Source organism: Acomys minous, assembly GCF_964271855.1.
Source record: "Acomys minous genome assembly, chromosome: 14".
NCBI lineage: Eukaryota > Metazoa > Chordata > Mammalia > Rodentia > Muridae > Acomys > Acomys minous.
The window spans coordinates 72,279,766-72,298,636 of record NC_140496.1 but is presented as its reverse complement, the minus strand read 5'-3'; the positions used below and the strand labels follow the sequence as shown (position 1 = coordinate 72,298,636).

At 43.1% G+C, this 18,871-nt stretch overlaps 1 protein-coding gene across 3 annotated transcripts in view; it reads left to right on the top strand.

Moving 5' to 3' along the window:
• The window catches only part of CDC14A (cell division cycle 14A), a 160,507-nt gene that overhangs the window by 58,016 nt on the left and 83,620 nt on the right, over nucleotides 1-18,871 (top strand). For all 3 annotated transcript variants that reach the window (XM_084755763.1, XM_084755762.1, XM_084755764.1), the window contains 2 exons: nucleotides 448-527; nucleotides 16,237-16,303. In XM_084755763.1, the coding sequence (XP_084611889.1) occupies nucleotides 448-527; nucleotides 16,237-16,303 (147 nt within the window). The remainder of the gene's footprint in view (nucleotides 1-447; nucleotides 528-16,236; nucleotides 16,304-18,871) is intronic.

Genomic DNA, 18,871 nt, shown 5'->3' with positions numbered 1-18,871 from the left:
TTCTTCAAGGACCTGCCCCCATCTGTGAAAGAGCCATTCATCTCTAAGCCTAAGATGGCTGCTCTACTTCAAGCTGAAAGGGGATGCTGGCAATGTGAGTGGCCGTCCAAAGACCAATAGGCCAGGTGTGGAGGTGTACACCTGTAATCTTAGCACATGGGATGAAGAGCCAGGAGAGCAACAGTGAGTTTGAGGCCAGCCTGGTTTGAATAATGAGTTCCAGGCTACAGAGCAAAATCTGGTCTAAAACAAACAAACAAAAACAAAAACAAAAAACAAATAAAACCAAAGAGCAAAACAACCAAAATAAAAACTTGAAACATATAAGAGAACAACAGCTTCCTCGTGGCTTGTGACTCCCAAGTGGAAGAAACACAATGCAGATTTGTTGAGTACTGAGGATAGTTTTGTGTGTTCTAAATGTTGTTTATTGTTTGTCTGTTATAGGTCATCTACTTAAAGAAGACACCAGAAGAAGCCTACAGAGCACTCCTGTCTGGCTCAAACTCCCCTTATCTTCCATTCAGGTACAACTGCTGTTAGGGCCTGGGCTAGACTTGGCTGGACCACTCCTTAGAGTTGGGGTAAGGGGCCTTGTAACTGTCCTACCACTGTGACCATGGTGCTATCTGACAGAAAATTTCTGTCCTTTTCTTTCCTCCTAAGTTCTCAAGATAGTTTTAAAATTTATTATTATTATTATGATGATGATGATGATGATGATGATGATGATGATGATGATGATGATGATGCAGCAGAGCCTCTCCCTCCATCTAGGAAGGAAAAAAACTGGTCCTTTCTTTCTAGGCATCTCCCGCTACCCTTAAATCTTTTCTGTGCTTTGACGATGCACTTCAAGAGCAGAAATGTCTGATTTATGAGCTAATTGGATTTCAGTAATTAAGTCCCAGGCTCATCCAAGCCATTCTTTCGCTCCAGTGACTGAGCCCTGTCTGCCTCATATAGGGCTACAGATAGATGCTAGGCCCACTGCTACCTCCCAGGATCTCCGCTTTAACTCGGATTCACCCTGAAATCCTCTCTTGATTCTACCCATCCTCAGGAACATTCTCATTTCTGTAGTGGAACAGCATATTGTGGAAGTGTGTGTGTGTGTGTGTGTGTGTGGGTGGGAGGTGGAAAGCCTCCTCCATCTGTCTCACCGCTGTGTGATGTACGACAGTGCATCGAACCGCTCTCTTACAGTCAGACCTGTGGGCCATTTCCTATCCTTTTCATTGTTGCTTTCTTGTTCACGGTGTCTCAGGTATGTGTTAAGAAACTAAAAATACTCTAGAGGATTTTTATTGCATTGCTGTTAGACATAAAGAAAATATAGTCATCTATTGAAAGGTGCTCATGAAGAGGAATACTGAGAAGTGAAGAGGCATCTTGTGTCTTACTAGAATTTTGACCTTGAAGTTAAACTTGAACTTACAGTTGTGTTTTTCTGAAAACTCAGAAGTTATGTTAAACTGTATCTCGGAGTCCAGATACACTGTGTGTTTGAAGTAGAAAGCATACCAACTGGTGCATTCGGAAAGTAGTGAGATGTTTCGATTAAAGAATACTATTGCTGTCCTGGGGTTGGACTAAAGAAGCCATCTTCCACACCCATAATTATAGACTGCCTGAGACGTGGAACCTCTTAACCCCAATTCTGGCTATTCCCTGTGTCCCTGGCTTGTTATGATCTAGGCTATGCCGTTCACAAGGCCTTTTACTCATTAAAAAAAGTTATACTTAATCTTCATTATCTAGACTTTTTTTTTTCTTGTTTTTGCTATGCTAGCAGATATCCATTTAAAGATTTTTAAAAATTATGCATTTGTGTTTGGGTATGTGCAGTGTGTGTGTGTGTGTGTGTGTGTGTGTGTGTGTGTGTACATAGTATGTGTGGGTATGTGCATAGTGTGTGTGGGTATGTGCATTGTATGTGGGGGTATGTGCACAGTTTGTGTGTGTATGTGCATACTGTGTGTAGATATGTGCATAGTGTGTGAGGGGGTATGTGCGTAGTATATGTGGGTATGTGCATGTGAGTGCCAGTGCCAGTGGATGCCAGGGGCATTGGATTCCTCGGGAGCTGGAGTGACAGATGATTGGGAACCATTTGACTTGGATGTTGGGACTTGAACTTGGGTCCTCTGCTAGAGCAGTATGAGCAATTGTTCCGTGCTCCTCCTCCAGGTACCCATTTAATTTCTCAACTGCTTATATTTAAAAAGGTCTATTTGGATAGATTTTGAAGATGTGGGGCTGGAGAGATGGCTCAGAGGTTAAGAGTACTGGCTGCTCTTCCAAAGGTCCTGAGTTCAATTCCCGGCAACCACATGGTGGCTCACAACCATCTATAATGTGATCTGATGCCCTCTTCTGGCCTGCAGATGTACATGCAGGCAGAACTCGATATACATAATAAATGAATCTTAAAAAAAAAAAGATGTGGCCATATTTGTCTGTGCTCTTCTTTGAGGTGTCTTGAGTTCCGAAGTGTAGTAGTTATTTTCTACTACTGTGATAAAACACCTCGATGAGGGTGTCATACAGAACAAGGGGTTACTTAGCCTTGCAGTCCCAGTAGGATAACAATCCATGATGGCAGAGTTGAGACAAGCAGGCGGCAGGCGGCAGGCGGCAGGCGGCAGGCGGCAGGCGGCAGGTAGTCACAGCTAGAACAGCAGAGGGCTCACGACTTAAACCTCAAGCCCTTGTAATCCTAGCATGAGGGAGGCAGAGGCAGGCGCACTCTATGCAGTTTAGCCTAATCGGTGAGCCCTAGCCCAGAGACAGAACCTATTTTAACTAAACGTGGTGTACAAAGTTCTGAGAATGGATTTCACATGCACCTTTCTGTGCACTCACACACACAAACCTACAAACATGTGCGCAGTGCACTCGGCACCCACAGGAACACACGAACATGCAGACTCACACAAAGCCACCGGCAATGAGACAAACTAAGAAGAATGAATGCCTTATGTATCTTTACTACGTAATCCTTGATGGACTCAAGTGTATTTGGCTTTTGGGACCGTTGGTCATCTCTGATGCGCCCCGATCAGAAGTGTTGTTGCTTAGCATGCTCTCCTGAATCACTTGTGCCAAGAGTGGCCAATGTGTTTATCAAGAGGGACTGGCTGAAAACGAGAGGGGAAGGGCATTTTAGTTCTTTGAGTCTGACTGTCCTCAGCCGGCTTGGCAGCTGGCCTTTGAGGAAACAAGGGGCTTATAGTTCCGGCCGTAGAGACAGCAGAGTTGGACTTGGCAAGCCTGGGTGAGTCCTGTTGCGGTCTCCCCTTTTCAGAATGCCCCAAGCTGAGTCTACTCTGTTGGCCAAACATTTTACAAAGTCAGACTAGTTGCTTCTTGTCTAAAGTCCTACAAGACCCCTCACCCTTAGTGGATCGCTTTTGTGGTTAGTCAGGGTTAGTGGCTTTCAAACCTGCACTTTCAGATGCTCATAAGATAGCAACGGTGAAAGCTTTAAGGTCCACAAAACATGAAGCATTGACCAAATTGCATAATGAGAGGAGACAAGCAAGGGGATAAAAACTGAGATGTAATCTGAATAAATTAATGAGAAAAAAAGATTTGCACATGCGCAATGTGTGTACTTATTCATATGCATGTAAGTACTCACAAATAGAGGTGTCACTCATCAGGCGATGTCCACCATTTCTTTGAGTCAGGGTCTCTCACTGGCCTGAAACTCATCAGACAGGCTAAACGTGCTAGCAGGTGAGTCTCTGTGTCCCCAGTACTGCGATTACAAGCATATCAGGGAAGAGTTGGGAGAGGAGAAACCATAATCAGAATATAATATGAAACTTTTTTCTTTTTTGGATTTTTGACACAGGGTTTCTCTGTGTTACAGTCCTGGATGTCCTAGAACTCACTTTGTAGACCAGGCTGGCCTCTGCCTCGAGAGTGATGGGATTAAACGGATGCACCTGAAACAATGTCTTTTAATAGCAAAAGAAAGATCATTAATAGAAAGCAAATCTTTAAAAATCTCACACAAACCATTCCAAAAGAGCAACAACCTCCCTCCCCAACCCAAATAAGTATATAAAACCATCACTGGCTTTTTTAATTTTTTGTTTTTAATTTTTTTTTAATGCCTGGCATTTTTTATGTGTGTTCTGATGTTCAAACACAGGTCTTCATGACTCCAAGACAAACAAGCATGTTACCAATTGAACTCTCCCTGGGTCTTTGTTTTTTTTTTTTAATATTTATTTTTATTTATGTGTATGGATAATTTTTGCCTGCATGAATGTCTGTGTGCCACATGCATGTAGTACCCAAGGAGACCAGAAAAGGGCATCAGATCCTTTGGAATCGGAGTTACAGATGGTTGTGAGTTGCACTGCAGGTACCGGGAACCGAACCCGGGTCCTCTGGAAAAGCAGCCAGTACTCTTACTGCTGGGCCATCTTACTGGTTGGGTCTTTGTATATTTTTTATATTTTTGGTTGTGAGCCTAGTCTTTTAACGGCTGAGCCATCTCTCCAGCCTGTCTTTGTACTTTTAAAAATCAGCTTGATAAGTCTTTGTTCGTTCGTTTGTTTGTTGGTGATGATTTCTAAGTATGCTATCTTTTCCCTATGGTATAAAAAATTAGGGGGAAATAAAAATCTCTCATAAAATAAGACCCAGGGACTTAGTTTTAAACATCCAGGAAGCATGGCATGGAATAGATGACCAGGTCAGGAGGTGAGGTGGAGGTTGAGCGTTGAACAAGCAGCCTGTTTCCTAGTTGTTGGTGTGTTGTTTTGTCTTTGTGAGTTTTTTTTTTTTCCTGAGACAGGGTTTCTCTGTGTAGCCTTGACTGTCCTAGACTCACTTTGTAGACCAGGCTGGCCTCGAACTCACAGTGATCTGCCTGCCTCTGCCTCCCGAGTGCTGGGATTAAAGGCATGCGCCACCACGCCCGGCTCTCTTTGTGAGTTCCTTTTTGAGTAAGTCCAGAAATACAATTTGTATGCCATGCACCCCCTACCTGTGCCCTTGCCCAAAGCTTGCAGAAGAGGCTTGAATTTCTAGCTATAAATTAGTGTTTCCCAGTGTCATGTTTCTCCAAGTTCTCTCTGTGCTTCAAAAGCTTTAGAAGTTATTGATCCTTGGATTCCACTACCAGAAATTCTGATGCAACTGACCCGGGGTTAAAATCTGGGTGTTCAATGCTCTGTGGCCCTAACGTGTGAACGTGTGGCCGCTTAGAGAGTTGCTCTCTTAGCTGATAATGTGAAACGGTGCCCGAGTGAAATGACCAATGTTTAGAACTTCTCTTTTGGGGATTTGTAAGGCATATTCCTAGTCAAAAGATCTGCTTGACATCTGATCATTTCCAAAGCACAGATTCACCCTTGGGTAGCAGCCAGCAGAACTCTTTGGGAACACTCTAAGTCAGGTTTCCTGACCCACCCCTGTGTGGGACAAAATGATCTCGTGGGATGAGAATAATTTGCTATGTTTTGGAGAACTGGTTTTTGCTGTTTTCCGAGAGTCTAAGAAATAAGGGGCTTATCAAATAGTGACATTTTTCTATACTATGAACTGGGATATCCAAGCTTTTCCCCAGAACAGCCTGAGATCTGTCTTCCTCACCAGGACCCACAAACCTCCTGCTGAGAGGCCTTTTATGCTTGTGCTAAGGGAGGTGTTTGTTGTGTTTGGGGATGACCCTTAGAGATGACTTGGTTGCCGAGCTAGGAGACTGAACCTTGATTGGAAACCTCAAAAGCAATTATTCTCGATCCTCGGGCATGCCTGAACCTGCAGTTCTTTTAACAAAGGCTCCAAAGGGTCAACCACTCAGAACTTGGCACAACGTTACCTTCCTCTAAAGCAAAGCAAACATATGTTGGGCATAATTATAAAAACATATCTCTTCACATTAAACATGCCAGATATCTGCTAGCTCAACTATGCCATCATGTTTTTGGGTCAGAGTTTGTTTAGTAATTAACTTTCTACTTCAAGAGGTAACAGCTCCTTACCATATGTATATATTTTTTTCTTGAGTTTCCAAAATGTGGAACCAAAAAATATGGTTTACGATGTTCTTTTTTGTGTGTGTTTATTTCTTTGTTCCCTTGTTTTTGAGACAATTTAGTCCTGGCTGTCCTGGAATTTGCTATGTAGACTAGGATGGCCTCAAACTTATAGAGACCCACTTGCCTCTGCCTCCAGAGTGCCGAAATTAAAGGTGTGCACCACTATACTTGGCTAAAATGCCCTTTTCATTCTCACCTGTCTCACTCCTTTTTGGTGGTCTTTGGGGTCAGTCCAAAGGCTGCATGGATCTTTCATAAAGCGTTAAATCTGGTGCTTAGCATTGGGGAAGAATCCAGTGGGGTTTGACAGCATGCGGCTTCAGTCTGTTCTGAACAGCTATGTTCTATTTTATGGAGCTTGGAGAACTATGAAAAATAGACTCTTACAATGTTTTTCTTCTTAATGAAATGGAAGTTAAATGCCATTTACAGAATCTGAGACCAGGAACAACCTTTAGGGTCTTTGTGACCCTTTAAACTAATAGGGAAGTGAGTTGTCTTCCTTCCTCCTTCCTCCTTCCTCCTTCCTTCCTTCCTTCCTAATCCTCATCATCAAAAAAGAAAAATCTCATACAGCAATGAGTTATGTTGTGAAAGTTGGCTCAGACTAATTTTTCCCCCTGTTATTCCTACTTTTATGGCTCCTGATTATTGGTACCAAAAGTAGGGTTAAGTGCCAAACTTTTGTGTTCTCACTGTGTCTGGTAGTGGGCCTCCGTTGATATGATGGGTTGGAAGAAGACGGCAACCACTTACCTTTATGACAATTTGCCATTATTTTATCATAAAGGAAACACTGTGGGCTGCTGAGATGGCCCAGTGGGTAAAGACCGAATTATGAAGGAATAAGAACAGGAGTTGTGATTCCCCAGAACGCACATGTGTGTCTGTAACCCCAACACTGGGGGTGGAGATGGGCAGATCCCAGAGCATCCTGGAGGTCAGTATAGCCAAGTTGCCAGATCTAGGTTTACAGGGAGATAATTGCTTCAAACAGTAAGTCGGAAGGGACTTGAGAGATGGCTCAACAGTTAACAGCACTTGCTGCTCTTGCAGAGGACCCGACCCAGATTCAGTTCCCAGCACCCTGTGGCAGCCCACAGCCATCCATGCCTCTAGTTTCAGGGGACTTGAAAGGCCTCTTTTGATTTCTTAGGGCACCAGATAAGCATGTGGCATATGCAATTTCTATGCAGGCAAAATATTCCTATATATAAAAATAAATAAAAGTGAATAATAAAATAAGTTAGAGAGCAATAATAAAAGACATTCAATATTTGTCTGACCTTCACAAATAAACACATGTACACATATACAACACACACGCACGCGCACACACATGCGCGCGCGCACGCGCACACACACACATACACGCACACACATGAAAAAATTGTCTTGTTAAGTGAGTGCCAGCCAAACATTGATCAGAGGTGCAGAACAGAACTGTATTTGTTTTTCTGGTGTTATGGCTAGTTCTATACAGGTCTGTTTTGATGATTTTTCTATGGCCCTTTAAACCGTGAGTTAGAACCAATTTCCCCTCCTATCTCTATTTATTTAGATAAGTCAAGTCTTTTGTATGAAGTTGGATATTAAGTCTGCAAGGTGGGAGACTCACTTTCACCTTCTGCTTTGGTACAGGCTGTAAACAGCTTTGGGCCTTGCCCCCATAAGGCCATTTGACTTTGCTCTTTCAGGGGAAGCTTTCTTGTCTCCACAAAATTATTTTTAGCTTGTTGGTCTGGAAGATACAAGCACCCCACTGTCCTTCCCTGCAGCTCTTACACATATGCAATCAATTTGTACAGAGGCTGAATGTTCTCAGATATAATGTGGTATTATAATATCATGTAAGACAGACACAGGAGTGTCTCAGTCTCAGGATTATATAATATAGGATCATACAGTATAGGTCCAAAGTGTCTAGTTCTCAAGTTTAACACTGTATTGCTTATACTTCCTGATTGTTTCATGGTTCCTCTTGCTGTATGTAGTTTATTGTATTTATGTGTTAATAATATAAATGTATATGTAAAAAGAGAAAAATAATAAAACATTAAAAATACATTTACTTTTAAAGATCAGAAAATAAAGCCAGGAGTGGTGCCACACTCCTTTGATCCCAGGACTTGGGAGGCAGAGGCAGGTAGATCACTATGAGTTCGAGGCCAGCCTGGTCTACAAAGTGAGTCCAGGACAGCCAGGGCTATACAGAGAAACCCCGTCTCAAAAAAAGAAAAAAAAAAAAAAAAAGAAAAAAAAAAAAAGAAGAGGAAATAGAAATATATTGACTAGGTGCTGAAACAATAACATATATTTGATTGAATAAAATTAGTTTGGTTATTTTTAACATAGTTATAAAATATGCTAATATATTTGCTTCTGCTTTGTGACTCATAATTCTATTGGAGAGTGGTGATATAGTGTTTTCAAAAATAATATATATTATATATTTAGCTTTGAAAGATCAGTGGTTCCCTGTAACTGGGGTGGGAGAGGTTAAATACCTTTGAATGAACTCCTGGTGGGTCCATCATGTATTCATTCCTCATTTGCTCAACCACATGGGCAACACAGCTACGTGGCCAACCCTCCACCATCCTCTGGGCATCAGACAGAGGACCCACTTTCTGTGTTTAGGAAGCTCACAGCCCTGTGATGGTCGAGGTTGGTTCAGGGCGTAGAGAAGTTCTTAGATGACCGTTGAGTACATTTCCAACATGCTGCTCTCCAAATATTTCTATGGCTCCTAACTATTGGTGACCCAGAACCTTTGCAGAGAAGCACAGGCTCAAAGCATGTGTAGATGAGAGTCATTTGTTAGTATGTGTTAGTCTGTTCATCATTAGTTCAATTTATCTATCTATCTATCTATCTATCTATCTATCTATCTATCTATCTATCTATCTATCTATTTATCTAGTTTTTGAGACAGGGTTTCTCTGTGTAGCCCTGGCTGTTCTGGAATTCACTCTGTAAACCAGGCTGGCCTTGAACTCACAGAGATCTGCTTGCTCTGCCTCCTGAGTGCTGGGATTAAAGCTGTGTTGCCATCACCACCCTGCTTAAGTTTTTTTCCCTTGGCTGTCCTGTGTATCCTTGGCTGTCCTGGACTTGCTTTGTAGACCAGACTGGCCTCGAACTCACAGTGATCCACCTGCCTCTGCCTCCTGAGTGCTGGGATTAAAGGCCTGCGCCACCATGGCCGGCCCTGCTTAGTTTTTTAATTCTTAAGTGGCGTCCTCACATTGTAGAGCCATGCCTTGTCTTCATTGTTCACTTGGAACAACTTTCTCATCAGTCATGCTTTCGTAAGACTTAGTGTCTTATCGCATTAACTTTTTCATCCTTGCTTCACTGAGTGGTTTCATAAGTTCTTAGGTTACAAGAAGTGGTGTGTTGGCAAACTAGCTTTACAGCGTGTTTGCTGCTCCCTGTGTGATTGCAGTTATCCAAAAACGGGTCTAGGCTCCCAAGGTTTCTGAATATTTTACAGTCAACTCTTGTAAGCTTACGTCAGACATGTCCAGGACCTGAGAAAATCAGGCCTTTTCATTTCATTTACTTATCTAATTGTGGGTAGGGACTCTAGTCTTTTATATATATATATTTTCCTGCAAACTACATACAAAAAACAAACGCGAACCCCAAGTTGAAAGTCTCAGCTCTTCATTGTATTCAGATATTCATTCATCTGTTTTGTTTGTTTGTTTAATGAGTCTATAGTGAAGCTTCCAAGATCAATATAGACTTTGATAGTCACCGAGTAGCAGCTGTGTGGTTCAGGTAACTATTACTAAGCCAGAAGTCACTTGTAGAAAGAATTGCCAGGATGGATGAAGTTTAGACGGTGCCCAAGCTTGCGGCTGAGATATATTTGTGTTTGGATGTCTCGGTGCTGCGGCTGGCTGTAACACTAGTCTTCTTTCCTGAAGGCTGGGGACACACGTCTTCAGCCATCAGTTAGAAACTTCAGACGTTATCTCCTGAATAAGGAGCAGCTTTGTGCTCTCCAGTTTGGCAGAGCAATGGAAGATGTCAAACTATCAGGACAGGTATGACTTAGGGCTGTGGTTCTCACAGGTAGCAAGGGGGTGTGGACATTTCCCCTTCTTTTGTGAGGTAAGTAGGAAAAGGCAACATCTCTTATTTCCCTCAGTAAAGATTTGGTTCAATGACTATGAGTAAGAATGGATGGATGAATGCATATAGGACCAAATGAGTGATGAAGCAGGTCAGAAAGTAAGCAGAAGGTTGGGGTCCGTAACTGCTAGAGTTCAAATGCTTTCGTATATTGCTATGGTGACTGAGCCCCTCAGCTGTCTAAAGCACCCCTGTTTAGTACATGTAACGAAGGGAGAGAAAACTACTTGGAGCTTTGTCTATCAATACTCATCAGAAGAGAGGACAGATGACAATGACTATAAACAGACAGAAGAGATTTCAAATTAATCCTTGATACTGAGAAACGAGGCATTAGGCTACTTGAGTCAACAAAAGGAATCCTAAAAGATTATAGATAATTTTCTTGATGAATGCCAAGATTTAATTTGAGCATGTAATTATAGATATTTATTTATCTGTTTATTATCTATGATCTGTAGGTGACACTGATGAGCCATAAATGTATAGTTCCAATACTATTATAGACAAAGCAAACATACCAGGATATAAGTTTAGATTGTAATTAAGTCCAAGTGCAGAGGATGGGATTCTGGAGACCTGATCTAGGCCAAAGTAGGTTGGAGACCTCTGTGAGAGCCATAATCTTTGAGTTGAGATCAGAAGGGTTGCAGAGACACCTTAGCAGAGGTGAGAAGGAGGCACAGACACTAGCAAAGGCAGAGAGGTTCTGGGAGTGTCAGATGTGAATTGCCGAGGGAAGGCTTTGTGGCTGGGCACAGGGTGAGTGGACCAGGACACAGGAAGCTGAAAGGTAGGGGAGGCCATTTATCACAGGGCCATGGTCCTGTTGAGGATCTCAATTTTGCCTTGAGGACAGTTAGGAAGTCAGTAAGGAAATGTGCTTTAAAAAACAAAAACCAACCAATCAAACAAACAAACAAACAAACAAAAAACCCAACTTTAGCAACAAAAACTGCTAAGAATGGCTAGGAATGGTTATGTCACTAGAATTGGGAATAGAATGGTTTCCAGTTGTCCTAAGAGGGAGAAGCAGGGGCACAAGTGGGATGAGCTTGAAGGATGCTGGGATGCCAGAAGACTAGACCATTGGTGCTATTGACTTTGGTGAAGCGGAAGGTTCACGATCCCCCCACTCCTGAAGCAGTCCTTGACCTGGCTGTGTAGCTAAGGATGACCTTGAATTTTTGATCCCTCTGCTTCCACTGTGATTGCAGGTGCCTCCCACCACATCCCGCTTTATCAAGTGCTTGGAATCCAACCCAGGACTCTGTGTGTTCTAGGCAAGCATTCTGCCAACGGTGCTGCATGCCCAGCCGAGAGATGTTTTCTTACATAGCGAAATTTGAGACACCTAAATGGAAAGATGTTTAGCTAGACTATTTAAAAAAAACATTTTAGGCGATTTTGTTTGTTTGTTTTTATTGTTGTTGTTTTGCTTTTTAGATAAGATCGTGCTGTTTAGTCTAGGCTGGCTTCAGACTCATAGAGAAAACCTTCTGCCTCCGCCTCCCAGGTACTGGGATTACAGGCACATGCCACCACACCTGGCTGCTGTACCATTTCGGAGGTCTAAGATGTTGTAGAGAGATAGATTTGAGGGCCACTGGATAGAGGATCCTGACGAGGATGGTTGTCTCCTCTTACCTACAGTGCCAGTACCAGCTGAAAGCTTTAGAAATGCAGGGTCTCAGACCCTGTCTTAGACTTACTAATTCAGAAACTCCGCGTGACCTGTACGTCTATTTTTAAGGAGCCACCCAGGTAATACTGATGTACATTAAAATGACGAGAGTTGGGGCCAGGATTGGTGCTTGCTGAGACTGTAAAGGATAACTTCGCAAGGAGCTTTGGGGAGTAATGATAGAGAAGGAAAATGAGAGCCCAGGGGTCAAGAGAAGAGAGTACTCAAAGGAGGGGGTGACTCACTCTTTGTGGGTGAGATGTTTACAGAGTGTTCTGTGGGTCTAGAGTAAGTAAGTAATCCAGAGACACAAAGCACATGAGTGGTTGTCAAGAGGCTGGTGGAGCAGGAGTCAGAGGAGGGGTGACTGCAGACAAATACTTTCTTTGGGAGTGGTAAGAATGTTCTGGACTGAATGGCAATGGGGTTATTCAACACTATGCTCACACTGAAAAAAAAAAAAAACCACTGCAAAGACGATGGGAGGTAACATTGCTCCCGTGGAGTGAAATCTTTCAGCTTCTTCAGTGAACTTCCAAATCTCATTTGAGTCAATTCCTTCAACAAAGACCCAGTGTGGCCACTTCTCCAGCCCTTTGAGAAATTTCCATCAATAGCTCAGTATTTATTTACTTATTTTTGGTTTTCTAATTTATTTCCTATTTATCTACCCAATTTCCATTTCCAAAACTATGTGTCTGCTTCTCCCACACCTTTCCATCCCTGTCTAGCTTGATTTTTGGAGAAAGAAAGCCTTTGACAAGAGTTGACTGGCATGGTGGGCACATGGCTCAGTGTTCTGCCTTCAGTGGCATTTGTGTGTGTGTTGGTTTTGGCTTTCCCTGCCCCGCTTGCTTTCCTGCAACTGCGCATGAGCCAGATGCCTCTAGTCAGCCCTTTCCCTTTTGCCTAGTCTGGACCAAGGATTTGGGATCCTATTGTTATTTGGCTCTCACGGCTTGTCATCTGTCCTGGGCTGGAGGATAGGCTTCCTTTATTCTGTTCCAGTTAGCAAACCTCTGTCTTTTTAGCATGCAGAGACAGCGCTGTATCCCAACCCTGTCCAGGGCATGTTAACTTTCTTCCTCAGCTCTATTCTGAAAATTTGACCACTATACCTTGCTTGTCAGTCATTTGTAGTAGTGGGGCTGGGCAAGTACAAGAAAAGTCATGACAAAGCCGGGTGTGGTGGCACACACCTGTAATCCCAGCACTCGGGAGGCAGAGGCAGGCGGATCTCTGTGAGTTCGAGGCCAGCCTGGTCTACAAAGTGCGTCCAGGACAGCCAAGGCTGTACAGAGAAATTCTGTCTCAAAAAAAACCATGAGAGAGAGAGAGAGAGAGAGAGAGAGAGAGAGAGAGAGAGAGAGAGAGAGAGAGAGAGAGAGAGAGAATATACTTGTTCAAGTACATTGAGGGATAGAGATGGACCTTCAAGTTAGAAGGTGTGGCCTTGTTTCAAAAGCCAGTCTTTCCCAGTCTCTGTTTCTCTCTGTCTCTGTCTTCTCTTCTCTTCTCTCTCTCCTCTCTCCCCCCCCCTCTCTCCCTCTCCCTCTCTCTCTTTCTCCCTCTCTCCATACTGCTTGTGTGTGAGCATTTGTGTGGAAGCCAGAGAGCAACCTTTGGTATTTTTCCTCAGATACCATCCACTTTTTATTTTTGTTTGTTTTGTTTTTCCAGACAAGATTTCCCTGTGTAGCCCTGGAACTCATTCTGTAGATCAGGCTGGCCTCCAACTCAGAGATCTGCCTGCCTCTGCCTCCTGAGTGCTGGGATTAAAGGTGTATGCCACCACTGTCTGGCACCATTTACTTTTTTGAGACAGACACTCTCACTGGCCTGGATCTTGCAAAGCAGCCTAGTCTGGCTGGTTAGCAAGCCCCAAAGACCCCAGCTCTCCTGCTCTGTGCCCCCTGACTTCCCTAGTGATGGGCTTACAAAACAACAACAACAACAAAAAAACTCAAGCAAACATGCATTCTAGGAATTGAGCTCACGGCCTCAAATTTACAAGGCAAGCACTTTTTCTCCTGAGCTGTCTCCTCAGCCCTCAAATTCTTTTTAAATTTGAAACTGCTAAAACAGCAGCTTGAACCCTAGCTTTACTGGGTGAATCCAGAGCCAATGCATATGGATGAGAAAAACCTTATTTTTATTTTTGTTCGCTTTCTAGTTTCTGAGATTACATTCGATGACAAATGCTGGAAGTTAGCTAGACTGGACTCAGCAATGTGGCTGTCATAAGAGAAACCACAGACAGACGTTCACTGTCTGTGAAATTATCTGTACTTACACCCCCTTGAAAATGGAAGCAGTCACCAAGTCTGAGTGTGGTGGGGGTGGCCAGGGACCTTAGGTGTGCCAGGCAAGCACACTCCTCACACTGCCGCACCCCCTTACCAATGAAAAAGCACAATGTAGGTATTACAAAATCTGTTTTTATATTTTGGCTAAGTTTGTTTAAATTCAATTGTGTTCCCTTTTCATTAACCCCGTATATGTTAGCTTATGTATTAAAGAGTAGTACGGAGAAAGAACGGGTCTCTAGACACTATCAGATCACTGGGGGGTGGGGGGCAGGGCGGCAAAGACACTGAGTTCTTATCCTAAAGAGGCAGGTGTGTGCAAAGGAATCTGTACTCCTATAGACTAATATTTCACCTCAGATCTTTTCAAGACCTTTGTGAAGTCTGCTTAGGCCTTCCTGCTCACACAGGCTGACATCGAAGTGTGACGACGTTAACGGCCAGTTCTGTTAAGCGGCAGCAAGTCCCTGTTTTTATTCTTTGCTGTCGAATACTGAAGCCCCGTGGTGAAGCAGCTGATTTTTTTTTTTAAACTCGTGGCTTGGAAGCCACAGGTGCAAGTTCCCTTGGATAGTTGGTGATATAATACTGGGTTTTATGTTCATTATGTGTGAAGGGTAGAGTTCTTCTGGCACCGTCCCGGGGTGCTGTCCTTGAGCCAACCTTGTTTGGGACGTTTGAGTGTGCCAGGCTCAGTGTGTGACGGCTCTCTTTCTTTCTTGGGTCAGCAGTGAGGCCCAGCTGAAGGACTGAGAAACTCAGGGTCAAGTTTCTTGCTGTGGACAGCGTGGAGCGTTGCTCCTGTTAAAGCTCCACGGCCAGTTCTTGCTTAGCTGACCCGAACTTGATACTCTAGTGTTAGGTTGCTTGAAACAGACCCGTTTAAGCTGCTCTACAAAACATCTTGGAGCCCTCAATTTTCAGTACGCTAGGTTTATGCGGTTTTTAAAATTAGAAACATTGTTTTGGGCTGCAGAGATGGCTCAGTGGTTAAGGACATATATTGTCCTTGTAGAAGACCCCAATTCAGTTCCCAGCACGTGCCTCAGATCACAAGTGCCTGTGACACCGGCTCCAGGGTGTGCCTCCAGTCTTCTCAGGCCCGCACACATACATACATGCACACACAGGCACATGCACACATGCAAACAATACTAAATGCTAAATATTAGTGTTAAATAATTTTGTTTTGGGTTCCTAGTCTTTTTGAAAACACTTTGTCGTTACATTCAGAACTCTTACTGATCCTAGTAAAGTGAGGGGTTGTTAGCTGCGCTTTACTTGTCTTCTTTGCAGCGGAGGGATGGCACGTGTGTACTAAAATATCTACTAGGTTCTGTTGATCCACAGATGTTGCCCCTTCCTGCCGCCTGGCTCCCTATCTACCTCCTTAGGGCTGGGTTCACTGGTTCCTGACAGGAAGTTGTCCCCCTGCCAGAATGTTTCCCGTGACGATACATCCCACTTGACCGTTACTAAGTGTAGCCATGAACCAGAACCAGGTGCCCTGAGACACAGGTGCCTGTGATCACAGCTCTTGGGGAACAAACAAGAGGGTTGTTACATGTTTGCGGCCAGTTTTTGGGAAACAAACAGGAGGATTGTTACACATTTGAGGCCAGCCTGGTCTACGCAGTATTTCCCGCTCAGCCTGGATTATATGACAGGATTGTGACCCCCCTTCCCCTCCCCCCCCCCCCCCCCCCCCCGCCGCTTTACCCCAAAGATCATAGTGGGCTTAATATTTACGTGCTTCTGGCATGAGATGGAGGACCTTACGTAATTTTCGTGTCATCTAACAGCCCTGTGGACAATAGCCATTGCCGTTATTTTCATTTCACATACGTGGAAACCAAGATTCATATAGGAAAAGTAACTCCCTCCAGCTTGTACCTGCGGCGTGGAGGGCAGATACCCGAGTAAAGGTTAAGGCTCTCGAATCGACCATGAAGTCCAGGCAGCGTGCATGCCCAGCTGTCTTGGTATTTTATTATTTGAAAATCTGGGTGCATGTTTCTAATGTCATTATTTGTGTTTGTAGGGATGCATCCTTCGGAAATTGCACTTATAACCTCACCATCCTTGACTGTTTACAAGGAATCAGAAAGGTAACAGCATCACTCTTTTGTCATCTCCGGGAAAGAAACAGTTGTCAGTACCTTTGCCTGTGGTCGGAAGGAACTAGAGTCAGGAAACAAAGGATTTTTTTTTTACTACCTGGACAATTTATTTGTAAAAATACAATCAGCCCTCAGTTTCTGTATATGTGTTTTTTTAATGAAATTTTTTATTTTTTATTCTTTGAAAATTTCATGCATGTATATAATATACTTTCCTCATTTTCACAATTCATTAACCTCTTTCTCCCCCAAATCCCCTACCCTCCTTTGGGCTCTTCAGTCACTAATTTATCCAACCTCAGTCTGAAAATATTCAGAAGTGGAGACCCTACTTCTGTATTGACTGGGGCAGGAAGTGGAGGGCAGCGGGTAGGGGTGGAAGAGACCACCCTTCCTCCTTTAAGCCATTTGTGCCCTGAGACACATTTATTCTGTCTGCCACTGTGACTGTGACATGGCTCCACCACCCACCCATTTGTCTTTATTTTCAAGCTAGCTCTTAATGTGGGAAGGGCAGGAAGTTATCTAGGCCACTGTTGTCAGTGGCTGGCTCTGTCCCAGACTGAACTGAATCATAAAGTCCGGGGGGTGGGACCCAGTGTTCTGTGTTTGAACAATACCACCGGGGTGACTGATGCACTATAAAGCTGGTTAATTAAGCATAGTTATTTAATTATTTATATACCTAATGGAAAAGTTAAGCAATGCTTGGTACAGGTTTAATTTACAACTTGAGAAACTCTGCAGGGTGTACTATGAATTCTTTTGAGGACCCAGAGGACCCAGGCACATGGTGAACATACAGCAGACATTCATCAGACAGAAACGTGTGCATGACATGACCTGTTCGGCTACGAATAGTGGCACTATTCTAGCTCAGATGTCTGGTTTCTGGTGTAGCATAAAACGGATTTTGCTCTGAGAACATTAGTGTAAATGTTCTGTCTATTCAATGCATCTGTTTATGGCTTTATACATTTATTCTTAAATAATTTTATTTTATTGAAAAGATTTTTTAAAAAAAATTGTGTGTGAATGTTTTTCCTGCCCATATGGATTTGCACCGTGTGCATGCAGTGCCTGTAGGGTTGGAATAGGGCAATGCGACCCCTTGGAACTGGAGCAACAGAGGGTGGTGAGCTGCATTGTGTGTGCTGGGAACCCAGCTTGTGGCCTCTGCAGGAGCAACAAATGCTCTTGACTGCTCAGCCATCTCTTCAGCCCCTCAAATTATTTTAAACTCTCAAAAACTTTAAAGTAGTTAAAAAAAAACACTGAAAAAAAAAAAAACCAAACAACTATGGAGACATTAATTCCCACCCTTGTACACTGTAAGCAGCATAGCCCAAACACTCATCCATAAATAATAATTTAGAGCTTCATGGGCAGGTTACTCGACATACCAGCCATTAGTAGAGCATTTGGAAAACATGCCCGAGGGAAGAAAGCGTTTATTGTCCTGGTTATTATTATTATTAGCCTCCCCTTCCATCCGATAGAGGCCGTTTCTTTTGTGATGCCTACGATCTTCCCACAGTTCCCTCTGGATCATCCCTGCTCCCTATTATGGAATCTGGCATCTTGATATAGAAATTTATGACATCCTTCCTGCCCTGCAGGAAAGGTGTGACTTTATTCATGAATACAGGCTTTTAATAAAGGCTTTTAAAAAGCATAGTCTTTTCTCACGTCAGGGTGTCCTCAAGTACAAGTGAGATTTTAAAAGGCTCTGATAGGTTTTTCAATGTGTCTGTTAACAGACGCAAGGGCTCATGTAGACTCCGTTGTTTAAGGTGACACATGCTAAGCTATTTTTATGGCACTGACTGCATATCCTGCATGTATGCAGAGCGTGGTCTTTTTTTTTTTTTTTTTTTTTTTTTGCCTTTTAAGGTAGGGTATTTTTCAGACTTTGGCATATTGCCATTATCATAATACCTTGGTTATGTGTTGTGTGCACATGCAGGGACAACACATAGTTTAAAGGTAAAGGCAAACAGTAGATCATTGAGTTTTCTTTGGAGTTGATAGTATGTATGGATGAACTGAGTAGCTTTATTTATTTATTTATTTATTTTTGAGATACTGTCCATCTTATGTTGCCCTGACAGGGCCCTGCCCTGAACTTGTTATGTCCACCCGGCTGGCCTCGAACTCACAGAGGGCTACTTGCCTCTGCCTCTTGAGTACTGAGATTGAAATGCATGTGCTACTTTGCCCAGCCCAGTTAGCTTTTTAAAAGTTGAAATAGTTTATAGTATGTGTCCTATTTATTTTGTAGGAATTATTTAGTTGGTCATTGTTGCCAGAATTTAGTATGTATAAGAATCATTTGGGAAAACACGTAAAAATTAGATTTTAAGGGAGCGTTGTTTTCAGACCCTGATGTACTGCCATTCTCACAACACATTGTCTATGTCCTGTATGGCCATGCAGAGACATGTTTAAACACGTAGTTTAAAGATAAAGGGGGGAAAAGTAGATTGTTGAGTTTTCTTTGGAATTAATAGTACCTATGTCCTGAGTCTGGAGATGCAGCACAGTGACTCAGCTGGT